The sequence below is a fragment of the Littorina saxatilis genome, linkage group LG12 (genome assembly GCF_037325665.1).
Source record: "Littorina saxatilis isolate snail1 linkage group LG12, US_GU_Lsax_2.0, whole genome shotgun sequence".
In the NCBI taxonomy this organism is placed as follows: domain Eukaryota; kingdom Metazoa; phylum Mollusca; class Gastropoda; order Littorinimorpha; family Littorinidae; genus Littorina; species Littorina saxatilis.
The window spans coordinates 24,777,502-24,790,919 of record NC_090256.1 but is presented as its reverse complement, the minus strand read 5'-3'; the positions used below and the strand labels follow the sequence as shown (position 1 = coordinate 24,790,919).

At 44.1% G+C, this 13,418-nt stretch overlaps 2 protein-coding genes across 3 annotated transcripts in view; one reads left to right on the top strand and one right to left on the bottom strand.

The window, feature by feature from the left end:
- Positions 1–206: 206 nt before the first annotated feature.
- Positions 207–8,374, top strand: LOC138981596 (protein toll-like). Its single transcript, XM_070354567.1, has 5 exons — positions 207–1,031; positions 2,767–3,676; positions 4,215–5,677; positions 6,409–6,596; positions 7,015–8,374. The coding sequence occupies exons 2-5, from the start codon at positions 3,270–3,272 to the stop codon at positions 7,894–7,896; spliced, it is 2,940 nt and encodes a 979-aa protein (XP_070210668.1). The 5' UTR covers positions 207–1,031; positions 2,767–3,269; the 3' UTR covers positions 7,897–8,374.
- Positions 8,375–9,822: 1,448 nt separating this feature from the next.
- Positions 9,823–13,418, bottom strand: part of LOC138981595 (toll-like receptor 6) — a 5,332-nt gene continuing 1,736 nt past the window's right edge. For both annotated transcript variants that reach the window (XM_070354565.1, XM_070354566.1), the window contains exons 2-4: positions 12,164–13,418; positions 11,349–11,548; positions 9,823–10,873 (exon numbers count right to left, since the gene is read on the bottom strand). The exon at positions 12,164–13,418 is cut by the window's right edge. In XM_070354565.1, the coding sequence (XP_070210666.1) occupies positions 10,007–10,873; positions 11,349–11,548; positions 12,164–13,418 (2,322 nt within the window). In that variant the 3' untranslated portion in view covers positions 9,823–10,006. The remainder of the gene's footprint in view (positions 10,874–11,348; positions 11,549–12,163) is intronic.

The window sequence follows — 13,418 nt, the reverse complement described above, 5'->3', positions numbered from 1 at the left end:
GTTAGCAGTGGGGTAGGTTGGGGGAAGTTTTCTAGCTCTTGCCTTAATTATGTTAATTACCACTGTTCGTAGTATTGTAGAGCTCATTCTCATCAACACGTAAGACATGACAATTCCTCAAATACAAATAAAGATCAAGATCCTGGCTGCTTCATCTGCAGAGTTGCAATTTTTCAATGAAATCTTTTCCTAAGTTCTGAAGAAAATTGATTCATAAATAAAAATCTAGATTCTGGCTGATTCCTATTTACTGAGTATAAATTTTTGTTTTTTTATGAAGTTTCCTTAAAGCCCCTTCTGCCTTCTAAAAGAAATAGATTCATAAAAGAAAAAAATCACGATCCCACGGCGACTTCCTGTGAAGACCCGAAAGCCACTAGTTGCTTTGAAAGAAAATTGATGCATAGGGCCTACACAAAATCTCACTCTCATCAGAAATGAGTCAGGCTGGTGATTGATGGTACGTGTCCAAGTGGAGGGATTGCCTTGTCTAATGCAAAAGCATGGCCAGATCTGAGATGGTGAAGACGGGAAGGACTGGTCCTGAGCCTTTAATTGTTACAGCTGTAAGCTGATTCTGATGCCTGCGCTTGCATTATAACATAGTGTGTGCATATTATCAGCTTCAGTAAGGTGAGAGAGTGGCCTAATTTGTTTGAGCAAGTTTGCAAGATGAGTAACAAGGAAGCCGGAAAACTCGAACGAGGTATCACGACGTCAGACGATGCTGTTGGCCAAATGAGATTACTCACATCAGATAACTCTTCACTGTTGAGAGTAATCAACACACGGTAGTAAACGTTATACAAGTTATACCGTACATCCCAGGACTTCCTTGCGAAGAATGGACCGTGTTAAACTGTCATGTGCTGCATGTAAGCAATGTGTCAGTTTCCTGCTGAACAGCACAAGCTGTAACTATTCAATGTGGAAGTATACGATACTTATACACGACTTCACTGTGACAGAAATATGTGCTTCCTCGCCAGTGCTGCCGCACAGATGACGATGACAGGTCCTTACTAAGGACAGTGAGTAAGAGAAAAAGAAACGCGACCAGAATGAGAGAGTAAAAAGTGGTTACTCTCCTATATCGATGTAAAGATAATAAAAAGGTTCTTCCTGAAAACAGTGAAAAAGCGTAAGACCAACGAATTTGTATTATCAAGTGAAAGGTTTTGAACCTAATACAGAGATGATCTATGGTATTTTAGAAGACATAAGCTATATATTTTAGAGCGCATTTTCCAAATCCTACTAAAACGAGATTCACTGACCCCGTGTTTTGTCGATTTCTGTGACGGAGAAATAGGGTTCTCTTTTTGTTACATTTAGTCAAGTTTTGACTAAATGTTTTAGCATAGAGGGGTAATCGAGACGAGGGTCGTGGTGTCTGTGTGTGTGTGTCTGTGTGTGTGTGTCTGTGCGTGTGTGTGTGTAGAGCGATTCAGAGTAAACTACTGGACCGATCTTTATGAAATTTTACATGAGAGTTCCTGGGTATGGTATCCCCAGACTTTTTTTCATTTCTTTTATAAATGTCTTTTATGACGTCATATCCGGCTTTTTGTAAAAGTTGAGGCGGCACTGTCACACCTTCATTTTTCAATCATATTGATTGAAATTTTGGCCAAACAATCTTCGACGAAGGCCGGACTTCGGAATTGCATTTCAGCATGGAGGCTTAAAAATTAATACATGACTTTGGTCATTAAAAATCTGAAAATTGTAATTAAAAAATTTTTTTTTATAAAACGATCCAAAATTACTTTTATTTTATTCTTCATCATGTTCTGATTCCAAAAGCATATAAATATGTTATATTCGGATTAAAAATAAGCTCTAAAAAATAAAAATATAAAAATTATGATTATAACTAAATTTCCGATATCGTTTTAAAAACAATTTCATCATATACCTTGTCGGTTCCTGATTCCAAAAACATATAGATATGATATGTTTGGATTAAAAACACGCCCAGAAAGTTAAAACGAAGAGAGGTACAGTAAAGCGTGCTATGCAGCACCGCGCTAAACAGGCTCGTCACTTTCACTGCCTTTTGCACTAGCGGCGGACTACGGTCATTGTGAAACAATGCATTGCGTTCAGTTTGATTCTGTGAGTTCCACAGCTTGACTAAATGTAGTAATTTCGCCTTACGCGACTTGTTTGTCTTGGTCAACACACGTCCTGGATGAGAGAGAAAGATATGGTTACTCACAATCGTCGATGTAAAAATGAAGATGAAAGTGTTTTTACCGAGGACAGTGAGTAGGCTATAAGAGTAAGACACACGGCCTGGATGAGACAGCAAGATGTGGTTAATGACCACCGTCGATGTTAAGACGACGATGAAAGCTTCTTACTGAGGACATCCAGTGGAAGTAAGACACATGACCTGAATGAGACACACATGATGTGTTTACTCACCTTCGTCGTTGTGAAGATGACAATGAAAGTTTCTTATTCAAGACAACGTGTAGGACATACGGCTTGGATGTGACAGATATATACGCGTATGAAAACGTCTTACTGAGGGCAGTGAGTACAAGTAAGTCATACGACTTGCACGTGAGAGAAAGATAACGGGTTCTGGCCCATTCTGATAAGCATCGCTCCACGGCAATTGCCAGTTGTCTCTCTGACCGGACGCTACAGTCCTACGCGAATCTATCAAAACAAGAATACAGAGTTATCTCCCATATGTTTTTCGCGAGCACTGATCTAAATTTGAGATCAGTGTTCGCGAGACGAAAATGATTGCAGATTGGCCGACTTCGACAGTGATCTCCGTTCTGTTCTTCACAGTTATGATAAAGACATCGTTGTAAGGTCAAAACAAGTCGACATTTTGGGACTGCTGCCGGAAGGAGACCGTAATATATGGTTCCATCACTGTCAACTGGTTACAGAAAAAATCGTCTGCTCCAGTGAGCGCCGAAACCAAACGGTTGATTATCACGTGACACTTTTGCCATATTTAGAGTTGTTTGCACAGTAAATACAGCCGCGAAAAATAGCTCGCTTGAAACTGTCTTACATATCAATTCCTTTGTAATTTAAAAATTACACAACACCATAAAAAATAATAATCGACGATCGCGAATCTGCTTACATCCATAACACATTACGAAAAGATCTAAATATGTAAAAAAATAAAAATAAAAAAAATAAAAAAAAATTTAAATCGATTTCCTCGCCAGACAAGGAAAACCAAGGTATCTTGTCAGGGAAAGAATGAGCCGAACTCATTTTGATCTAACTTAAAGATGAAGACGAAACAGTACCAGAACGTATCTTGTCTGTCTCCCTTACTCCTGTTCCTGTGTAGTATTATGATAAGGACTGCTCGCGGTCACTGTCACCATAAAAACTACTATGCTGAAGTTCACGTCATCGATGACGTCGGACGGTTTAAACATCACGATGGCGCTGGTCAATTGGATCTGCGGTCAGCACTGGAATCCAACGAGTGCTGTCAGAAACCTGGGATACGCATCCAATTAGACGCGTCTGCTGCAGATCTGACGGTCCTCTCTGGCGACACTTTTAGCGCTGTGAGTTGCAAAAATAGGCTGGTGACCTTGAATGTGTCCTACAACGCGCTGCACGTGTTGCCTCGGTCTCTGCTGTCACCGCTACACAACCTGGACCATTTAGACTTGTCGCACAACCGGTGAGTTGGGTCCTGAACAAAAAAAAGCCGTTGATGTTGTTCACGCTTCTATCTTCATTGTTGTTGTTCTCCTTCTGATGGTTGTGATTGTTGCTGTCATTCCATATTCAATGGGCAGCTTTAAAGAATGGTTTCAGTCCAGAAACAGCAATTTATTAAATAGACTAATATGGAAAAAATAAAAATAATTGTACAATGAACAATTCAATGTTGCATACTTCTTATAATACAAAACAGAGAGAGCCGGTCGATCGAAGTATCGAAGTATTTTACTCCTTAGTCTTCTACTTCAGAAGTTGTGCGAAATAATCATTCGATCGACTGGTCGCGGCCAGGCACATTGATACAAGCTCTTACGATATTAAAGTATGTCAAATCATCCTATAACTATCATTATTATCGAAGAGTATCCTATTATGTAACGCTATAAAGGCACCTTAGTTCTTGTCACATATTATGAGATGAGATCACTTAAATAAACAGGCCCATGCTGTTGTTCTGGCTGATTATTTCACACATTGCACTCATGACATTCCAGGTTGACCACACTGCATGCAGGGATGCTCCCTGACCACCTGCTCACCCTCAACGTCTCACACAACGCCCTGACCACAGTGCAGCCCGGGCTTTTCAACAACACCCATTGCTTGCAAAACATCCTTTTTTCGTACAACCACATTCACACCATCGAAGCGGGCGTGTTCCACACAGGAATGCACTCCGTACGTTATGCTGACTTGTCTCACAACGCAATAACGACATTCGAACCCTGGCCCTACTTCTTCCACAAGGCTGTGCACGTGGACCTCACACACAACACCATCTCCCGCTTCGCCAACACCTTCAACTTCACACTGACACGCGAGCTCTACCAGGCTGTGGTCAACCTGACCTACAACAACCTCACCTGCCTGACCCCTCGGGACTTCAGCATCTACCACCAGGGCCAGCTAGCCACCACTTTCCAGATCCGGAACCACTGGTACGAGCTGGGTCACAACCCGTGGCTGTGCAATTGCTGCATGCACGCCCTGATAGACTTCCTCAACCACAGCTTGCTCAAGGCCTGGGCGTTCGACGGCGGCTACCTGACGTGTGCCGCTCCTTCCTCTCTGCGCGGTCGTACTCTGGACTTCCTGCTGCAGCGTCCCGACGTCTTGGTGTGTGACGTCACCGAGGACTGTCCTGAGGGCTGTGAGTGCCTGGACACGCCTCACCACCGTTACCTGGCCATCACATGCCCCACGTCACGTCACAACTACACCCACATCCCCCGCATGCTGCCTAGCCACGGCCCGCTTTCCCTTAACCTTTCCCGTCAGGCCCTCAGCAGTTTAGAGGCCGAAAGTGGTGACGTCAGCAGATTGCAGGTGCTGGACGTCAGCAATAACCGGGTGAAGCAGGTGTTGAACTCGTTTCTGGACGCGGCCAGCAACCTGCAGGTGCTGGACCTCAGGAACAACCTGCTGACGTCACTTCCTGCTCAGCTGCAACGTCTGTCTGTCAGCAACCTCCGCCTGAGCGGCAACCCGTTGCAGTGTTCCTGTGACCTTGTGTGGTTAGGAAATTGGGTCAAGGCCGTGGCTGACAACGTGACGCTGTTGGAAGAGGTTGGCACAACAACCCAGCGTCCCCAGCAACGTACAGCTCATTCTCTAACCAGCAGTTTGAGTTCAAACACAGCAGCGCATCGTGAGCCAAACTTTAATCTTTCCGTGGCAGAATCCCCTTCACACGCTCTCCACGCTGCCCAAGATCTAGTGACACTGCAGTGTTCCCGGTCAGGTGGGGAAAGTGTGGACGTTGTGTCCACGTCACTGTGGGCAAGGGACTGCGGGTCAGCTACAGAGCTGCACATCTTCGTTGGGAGCGGAGTGGCACTGGTGGTAGTGCTAGCGGTGATGGGGATATTGTGGCGATGGCGATACCAAGTGCGGGTCTTGGCCGACTACGTGTTGCATGCACGATGTGTTCCACGTTACAGTGGAATTCATCACCAAGGTGAGATAAGTATATCGCCTAATACCTGACGGATTGTTGGTGGGGTTTCTCTTTTGTTTTTGGTTGTTTTTTTGTTGGTTTTTTTATTGTGGGTTTTTTCAGGAGCCGGGGGACGGGACAGGGGCAGTCACACAAAACAACCTGTTCTGTCTTCGGTTCCCTGTGCTCCATGTAATCACCCCCCCTCGCGGGAGTGAATATCCAAATCTCGCCTTTTCAAACGAACAAGAGGCACGCAGGATTTAGCCGCTCCCCCAAAAAATGTTATACTTCAAAACCATATTCGTATTTCATTACTCTCCATCCACCAGCTAGTCTAACCATCCTGGGATTTAAAAACAATTAATTGAAGCAAATTGTTGACATTTGTCCAATATTCCATCGAGATTGGTGTCGTTTTTTTAGCAAGCCCGTATCCGCCAGACAGACATATTTGTGTTAGCGCCTTGGTGGACTTCCTCGACCACAGCTACCTCCATGTTTGGGCGTGTGGCGACCCTCCCGCTCTGCGCGGTCGTTTGTACACCATCGTATAACACTTACACAGGGTGTGTAGGTTTCACTCTGTCTGTCTCTCTGTTTGTCTGTCTCTCTGTTTGTCTCTGATCCTCGTTTTTTTTTCAAGATTTTGTACCAATAAGACCTGGTTTTTTTCTAACCATTTTCGATACCAGCTTATCAAAAGAGGAATGCATAAACCATGTTGTGTTTATATCTTGTTTCACAAATAGCTTACAAAACACCACGTGACCAAGAATTTGAGGAGTACGACGTGTACTTATCCGTGGATGAAGACGACAAGAAAATAACGACATTCGTGGAGGCATGGCTTCTCCCCCTTCTGGAGGACAAAGGCTGCAACCCCTCTCGTGTTTACCTCCCTTTGCGACAGGAACTGCCAGGGGTCTGCAAGGCTAAGGTATACTGGGGCGAGAGAGAGAGCAAGAGAGAGAGAGAGAGAGAGAGAGACTGACAGAGAGAGAGAGAGAGAGACTGACAGAGAGAGAGTTTGTGTGTGTGTGTGTGTGTGTGTGTGTGTGTGTGTGTGTGTGTGTGTGTGTGTGTGTGTGTGTGTGTGTGTGTGTGTGTTTCTGAATGTTTGTTTCTGTCAGTGTATGAATCTGCATCTTCCCAAATCCAATTATTTTTTTCTGTGTCTGTTGAATGTGTGTAATAACTATTGACAAAGCAGATGAGAAAGTACCCGCCACCTCCAAACCCCTACCTTTTATGATGGAGGCAAGACAAGGAAGGAGAGTGGCGAAGTAGATAGGGGTGGGGAAGAGAGATTGGGGGACGCAGATGTTAACTTCTCTCGTATGTTATTCTATGTGCAGAATCGAGTGGAAAGAATTGGCCAGAGCAACAAGGTGCTGGTGATTCTTTCTCACGGATACGTCAACAACGGCTGGTGTCGTCACGAGTTTGACCACGCGTGTCGTCATCTGCAGGACCACAACCCTAAAAACCTCGTCATCGTCGTCATGGACAACGATCCTGTCGTTCAGGGATTCATCAATGATGGAAAGACCGAAGGCAAAGATGACCTCCCAGAGAAGAATATCACGGTGTTTGAAGAGAAAAGAGAGCATCACGATTGTCAAGTTTACGAACATGGGTCACCAGAGACACATCGAAAAGTTACTCAAAGGGTAAAGGAAAATATCGGCGATGTCGAAGTTCATGGCTGTTATCACGATGCCAGGAGGCATAGGGGCGCAGATGCCGCAGCTGCTGTCGACGTCTTAGAGATTGACGTCTTAAGAGCTATGGACACGGTCAACGTTGTGGATGAGGACGGTGAGATGAAGGGTGAACGGAATGCTGATACTAACCCTCATCAGACTGTGTTCAAAACTGCCCATGCTGGTCAAAACGGCTATGTTCGACCAAACACAAAAACAAGGAAAAGCAGAAAAGGAAACAACGGAAACCGAAGACCAAACGACGGGGAACACAACCTTTTCAAGAAACTAAGGCGAAGCCGTGCTGATCAAGCAAAGACAAAGCAGCTGGAAGGGAAGCAGCTCCGACAGAGACAGTTCCTGGAAGAGCTCAGTCAGTACACGGAAGACGGCCAACAGGTGGCGCTGGAACCGCTTCGCTCCTTTCTCTTGGAAGGGCGTTACGTGTCGGCTTCTGAAAGGCTGTTCAAATACAAACTACTGTTTGAAATCTTCCGGATCCGAAAGGGCGTTGACTTGATTGACTGTGACTAATTCTGAGCTTGCTGGACTGAAGATCGCCGGTTTTGTCATTTCTAAACATGTTCTTTATCATTTTTCATCCACGTTTCTTGCTAATTGTAAGCCGTGCACACGCATTAGAAATTTTATACAACCTGGCCGCTTTGGAATAATGTGACGAAGTGTGTGTGTGTGTGTGTGTGTGTGTGTGTGTGTGTGTGTGTGTGTGTGTGTTTTGTGCGTGCGTGTGTGTCAGTGTGAGAGCACGTGTGATTGAGTCTGTATTATTATCAGTGTGATTGTGTGTGTGTGTGTGTGTGTGTGTGTGTGTGTGTGTGTGCTCTTTGATGAGTATTTTCCTTTTTTTTGGGACAGTATTAATACAAATTGTCTAAATCGTCTTGCTGTTTGATTGAACTACTATAGCGCTTTGAGCAGTGGGGACGCGCTATAAAAACGTTAAATTTGTTATAATTACTATTTTTTCAATTACATTTTGTTTTCTGCATTGTTTATATGAGTTTCAATTGTAGTTTGTGTATGTTTGACGGAGTGTGGGTGTGTGTCCTTGACATCCTCTAACCACTTTCCTCCTCTCTTGTTATTTAATTTGTATGACTAAATTTATTTCCCTTTAATTTTTAGTTTGAGAAAATAAACTCCAGCTCCATATTTCAATCAAACATTTATTTTCTGGTACTCAATAACATGCAGAACCATATATGCATCATAGTCTAATTTCTTTATGGCTTCTTGCTTGCAGAAGTTTTACAAAAAAGAAACAAAACACAAAAAGAAAAAGAGTGAAAAAACACACACAAAACACATACCTTTATTTTGCCTTTACATATGTAACCGAGAGCCGTAACACTACGATCACCTCGGGAGGCGAAGTGCAATCAAACAGGATTGAAAATGCTAGGGCTAATTTCTTAGCCCTATAAAAAACCCGAAGGTTTCCATGAACATACAGACAATCGGAAACCACCAGACCCCATCACAAACAGAATTCCACAATCCACCGGTGTTGACTTAAAGGCCAACAACTCGGGTGCAGAGTCTGCTGTGAAAGGAGCGGTAGCCTCCCCTGTCACACATACATGTATCATAAATAATTACTTTATGAGGATATGCAACATATATGAATCGCGTGCTGTTACATCTTCAAATGTGTACATTGTATTATATGAGTTGATATGTGAATATCAAATGGAAAGGTGTCCTTTTCAGAATTAGGTTTCAGAGAAACATACAACTTTTTTTTGTTTAAATTCAAATTTGCCTTGGAAAAGAGCTCAAGTGAGTAGCTAAGCTTCATATGCTTTTCAAAAGCTTAAAGTAAAAGCTAGAATGTGTAATGTTGAGGCTCAAACTGTTCCAGAAACATGCACACAACGCTCTCAGGCGATTTTAAATCTCTTAATCTGCTAATGTAAGTGAATACACCTCACGCTTTACTAGTGTACGCAGTACAGTACAAATAGAAATTGTTTCTCAGCATTTAACACACACAAAAACATAGACAGACTTTATGTATAACATAAATCGAAATCGGCAATTACGTGAATTCGGCACGACATAATATATATATATGTCGTGCCGAATTCACGGAATTGCCGAATTCGCGGAATCGGCAACATTTTTGCCCATTTCGCGTAATCGGCAAAACACTGCCTATTACGCGAAATCGGCAGCGTTTTGCCGAAAATGCGTAAAGGCTCCTAAAATGTGTCCATTTCGCAAAAGTGACAGCCAGTCTGTTACTTTTTTTGTCACCAGAACATTACATTTAACATTACTTTACCTCCCTATTTTGGTTGTTATGGTCTGTGTTGGTCTGTGTCCAGCATAACTCTGGTAATGCACGAAAACTACACTTTTGGCCATAACTTGCCATAACTTATCGATAATTGCAACATTTATCCATTCGAGTGTCTAGCTGTCTAAGTGTGATGTGTCGTGCCGAATTCACGTAATTGCCGATTTCGATTTCTGGCTTCTGGTAAAATTCTACAAAGCACATAACCGCGTCAATGATTCTGTAAAAATTTACAAAACGCATAATTGTTACAGTAACTGTACACTCACGTGAAGTAATTCGTGTCTGCAGTTTGGGAGCTTCATTTTAACTGTAAAATATAGTTTAATCACAGTCAATGAAATCCACCTCTTTCCTAATCCTCGAAATTTCAAACAGAAGTTTGTATTTGAAGAGCAAATCAGAAGCCGACACGTAGCGCCCTTCCAACAGGAAGGAGCGAAGCGGCTCCAGCGCCACCTGTTGGCCGTCTTCCGTATAGTGACTGAGCTCTTCCAGGAACTGTCTCTGCCGGAGTTGCTTCCTCTCCAGGTCCTCTGTCGCGAGTTGTTCAATCTTGGATTGTCTTAACTTTACACTGTTATTATTCCTGCTTCCATTCTTGCCAATTCCTCTCCTTTTGCTGTTTCTTTTGTCCAATTTGTTTTCCTTTTTCTCTGCCTCCTTTCCGTTCCTGATTCCATGGACGCCTACATGGTCAGCATCAATGTTTTGATCTCTGTTTTGACCATTACGAATACCGTTCAAAATGATCTGCTCAACATCAGTGCCCCCGTCACCGCGGGTATTTTCTCTCTCGGTACCAGTTAATTGGATAACTGTGTATTCGGCTCCTACCTCGCCATTTTCTGCCACATTTACAACAACATCGGTGCTGCTTTGGCGCGCAGCGTCACAGTTACAACCCTGAACATTAACTCCGCAAACAGCACTTTCTCTTTTCTGCGAGTTTAGTCGCTTTGAAATACGTCTCTGCGTGTCATCCTCTGTGAAATGGATCTTGTCGTCATTGATGTACTTTCTGACGTCAGGATCGTTGTCCAGGACGACGATGACGAGACTTTTAGGGTTGTGGTTCTGCAGATGACGACACGCGTGGTCGAACTCGTGACGACACCAGCCGTTGTTGACGTAACTAGGAGAGAGGATCACCAGCACCTTGTTGCTCTGACAGATCCTTTCCACGCGGCTCTGCACAAAATATGTATCGTAAGATTAAGAATGCGATTGTTTTTATTTCTGTAAACATGCAACTTTTTTGTCCAATATCGTTATCAAAATATCAAGGCAAAATTAAATAAGCGCTTATGAAAGTGTTTCGTTGAGACAAAATATATTAGCACTAAAGTGGCGCGACCTTCGTCATTTGAAATGTATGTAAAATTGGAAACTGTAACTCAGTGCGTATTTCAGATTTTTAAATGTGTAAATTGAACAACCAAAACAACATCATTTGAGATTCCGTGCCGAACGCACTCTGATTGCTGCTGACAACTTCAACAACAGTTGCTACTAGTACTGCTGCTGCTGATTCTGTTGTTTCTACTACTGTTGCTACATCTACAGTACTAGTTTACTACTACTTCAACCACAACATAATACTACTACTTCTACTACTAGTAATTTTACAACTACTACAACACCGCAACTCATTACACAAAAGTACCTCAGCCTTGCAGACCCCAAGCAGTTCCTGTCGCAAAGGGAGGTAAACACGAGGCGGGTTGCGTCCCCTGTTTTCCAGAAGGGGTAGGAGCCATGTCGACGCCCATACCGATATCTTCTCGTCATCCTCGTCCAGCGAGATGTACACGTCATATTCTTCAAGCACCTCACCACGGGGCATGTCGTACACATCGCGTTTTACTGTAAAGTGGTCCAACACGTCATATAAGATAAATGAAATGGATTTACTGCAAGAATCTATCACAACATTATACTTGAAAAGATGGCTTTCTTTTACAAATGTGTCGAACTCTTCATTCTACCCTTGATGGAACATAAATATGTCTGTGTTTAGGTAGACAAATAAGTTGTGGGACAGTGGAATGAAGAGCTAAATGAAAGTGTAGATAAGAGATAAAACACGATCTTTAAAAATTACCCAGAAAATATTAACATGCTCAATGGAGCGAAGAAGCTTTAAACACTATGTAAAGATCAAGAACAGTTTCCACCGCTAAGGAGCTTGCTAATCACGTTTACAAACAACACATGAAAAGAAACCGTCGAACCAGAAAGCACAAAGTTATTTGAAAAAAAATCTTCTCTGGTTAAATGTAATTGCAAATTTCCAACACAGTGTGGTCACACAGAGACGGAAACAAAAGCAGATAGAGACGGACATGGACAGACATTTGTACGCACAGATTGAACCCAGAGCACCCTGACTCTGAGAGCCTCATAACACAAGAGATTGAATAGGGGAAAACACAGAACTTGTTCCCTATAACTTAATCAGTAACGTTCACTTCATCTCACCTGCTTCAGGCTTGCCGGCGCAGCACGGGAAACACTGTAAGGATGAGATGTAGTTCGCCAAGACACGCACGTGATATCGCCATCGCCAGCACATCGCCATGGCAGCCACAACCACAACTAGTGCGACTCCGCCTCCAATGACTGCCTGTAGCGTCACACTTGAGTCACAGTCAAGCTCCCACTTGGAAGTGTCACAAACATGCACTTTCCTTCCGTCTGACAGCATGCAATAAAGCCTCAGCACATCGACAGATGGTTGTTCAGGCGAAGTCGCGTTGTTAGCTACCACCTTGACATAGTTTCCAAACCAGACTAGATCACACGTACACTGCAACGGATTGCCACCCAGGCGGAGGTTGCTGACAGACAGACGTTGCAGCTGAGCAGGAAGTGACATCAGCAGGTTGTTCCTGAGGTCCAGCACCTGCAGGTTGCTTGCCGCGTCCAGAAACGAGTTCAACACCTGCTCCACCCGGTTGTTGCTGACGTCCAGCACTTGCAGTCTGCTGACGTCACCACTGCCGGCCTCTAAACTGCTGAGGGCCTGACGGGAAAGGTTGAGGGAAAGCGCGCCGCGGCCGGGCAGCGTGCGGGGGATGTGGGTGTAGTTGTGACGTGACGGGGGGCATGTGATGGCCATGTAACGGAGGTGAGGCGTTTCCAGGCACTCACAGCCCTCGGGACAGTCATCAATAACGTCACAAACCAACAGGTGGGGATGCTGTAGCAGGTATCCGAGTGGGCGGCCTTGCAGGTAAATTGGGGCAGCACAATTGAAGTAGGTCTGCGCTTCACTGTTGAGAGTCAGCAGTGAATTGTCAGTGGCCTCGACTACCCAGTACATGTGACAGTCACAGACCAGTGGGTTGAACTTCACATTCAACTTGAACCTCAGGTACAAATCCAATGCAGAAAGTCGCTTGCCGTCCACAAAGCTACTCAGCTCGGTTTGATTCAACGTGGTCAGGTTATTGTAGGTAAGATCTACCCCAGGCCCTGTTATTTCTTTAGTTAGGTTAACATCAATGTTGTTGATGAAATGCGAGATCATATTGTGGCTCAAATTCGCGGAAACAGACTTCACTTTGTAATTATTGTCAACGTACTTCCCCAAAACGTAAGGCCAGGACTCCAGCGCGGTCAGTTTGTTGTAGGCAAGGCTGACCCACCCCAGATTCTGCATCTCTGTGTGAAACGCCCTGGGCTGCACATCGCTGATGGCGTTATGGGATAGGTCGAGCTTGTCCAGCAGCGT

What these genes read in the sequence shown, in the direction of transcription:
- LOC138981596 (XM_070354567.1), top strand. Translation starts at nt 3,270, where the DNA reads ATGAAGACGAAACAGTACCAGAACGTATCTTGTCTGTCTCCCTTACTC. An exon ending in CAGTGGAATTCATCACCAAG is followed by an intron (nt 5,678 to 6,408) that starts GTGAGATAAGTA and finishes TTTCACAAATAG; the next exon opens with CTTACAAAACACCACGTGAC. An exon ending in CAGGGGTCTGCAAGGCTAAG is followed by an intron (nt 6,597 to 7,014) that starts GTATACTGGGGC and finishes TTCTATGTGCAG; the next exon opens with AATCGAGTGGAAAGAATTGG.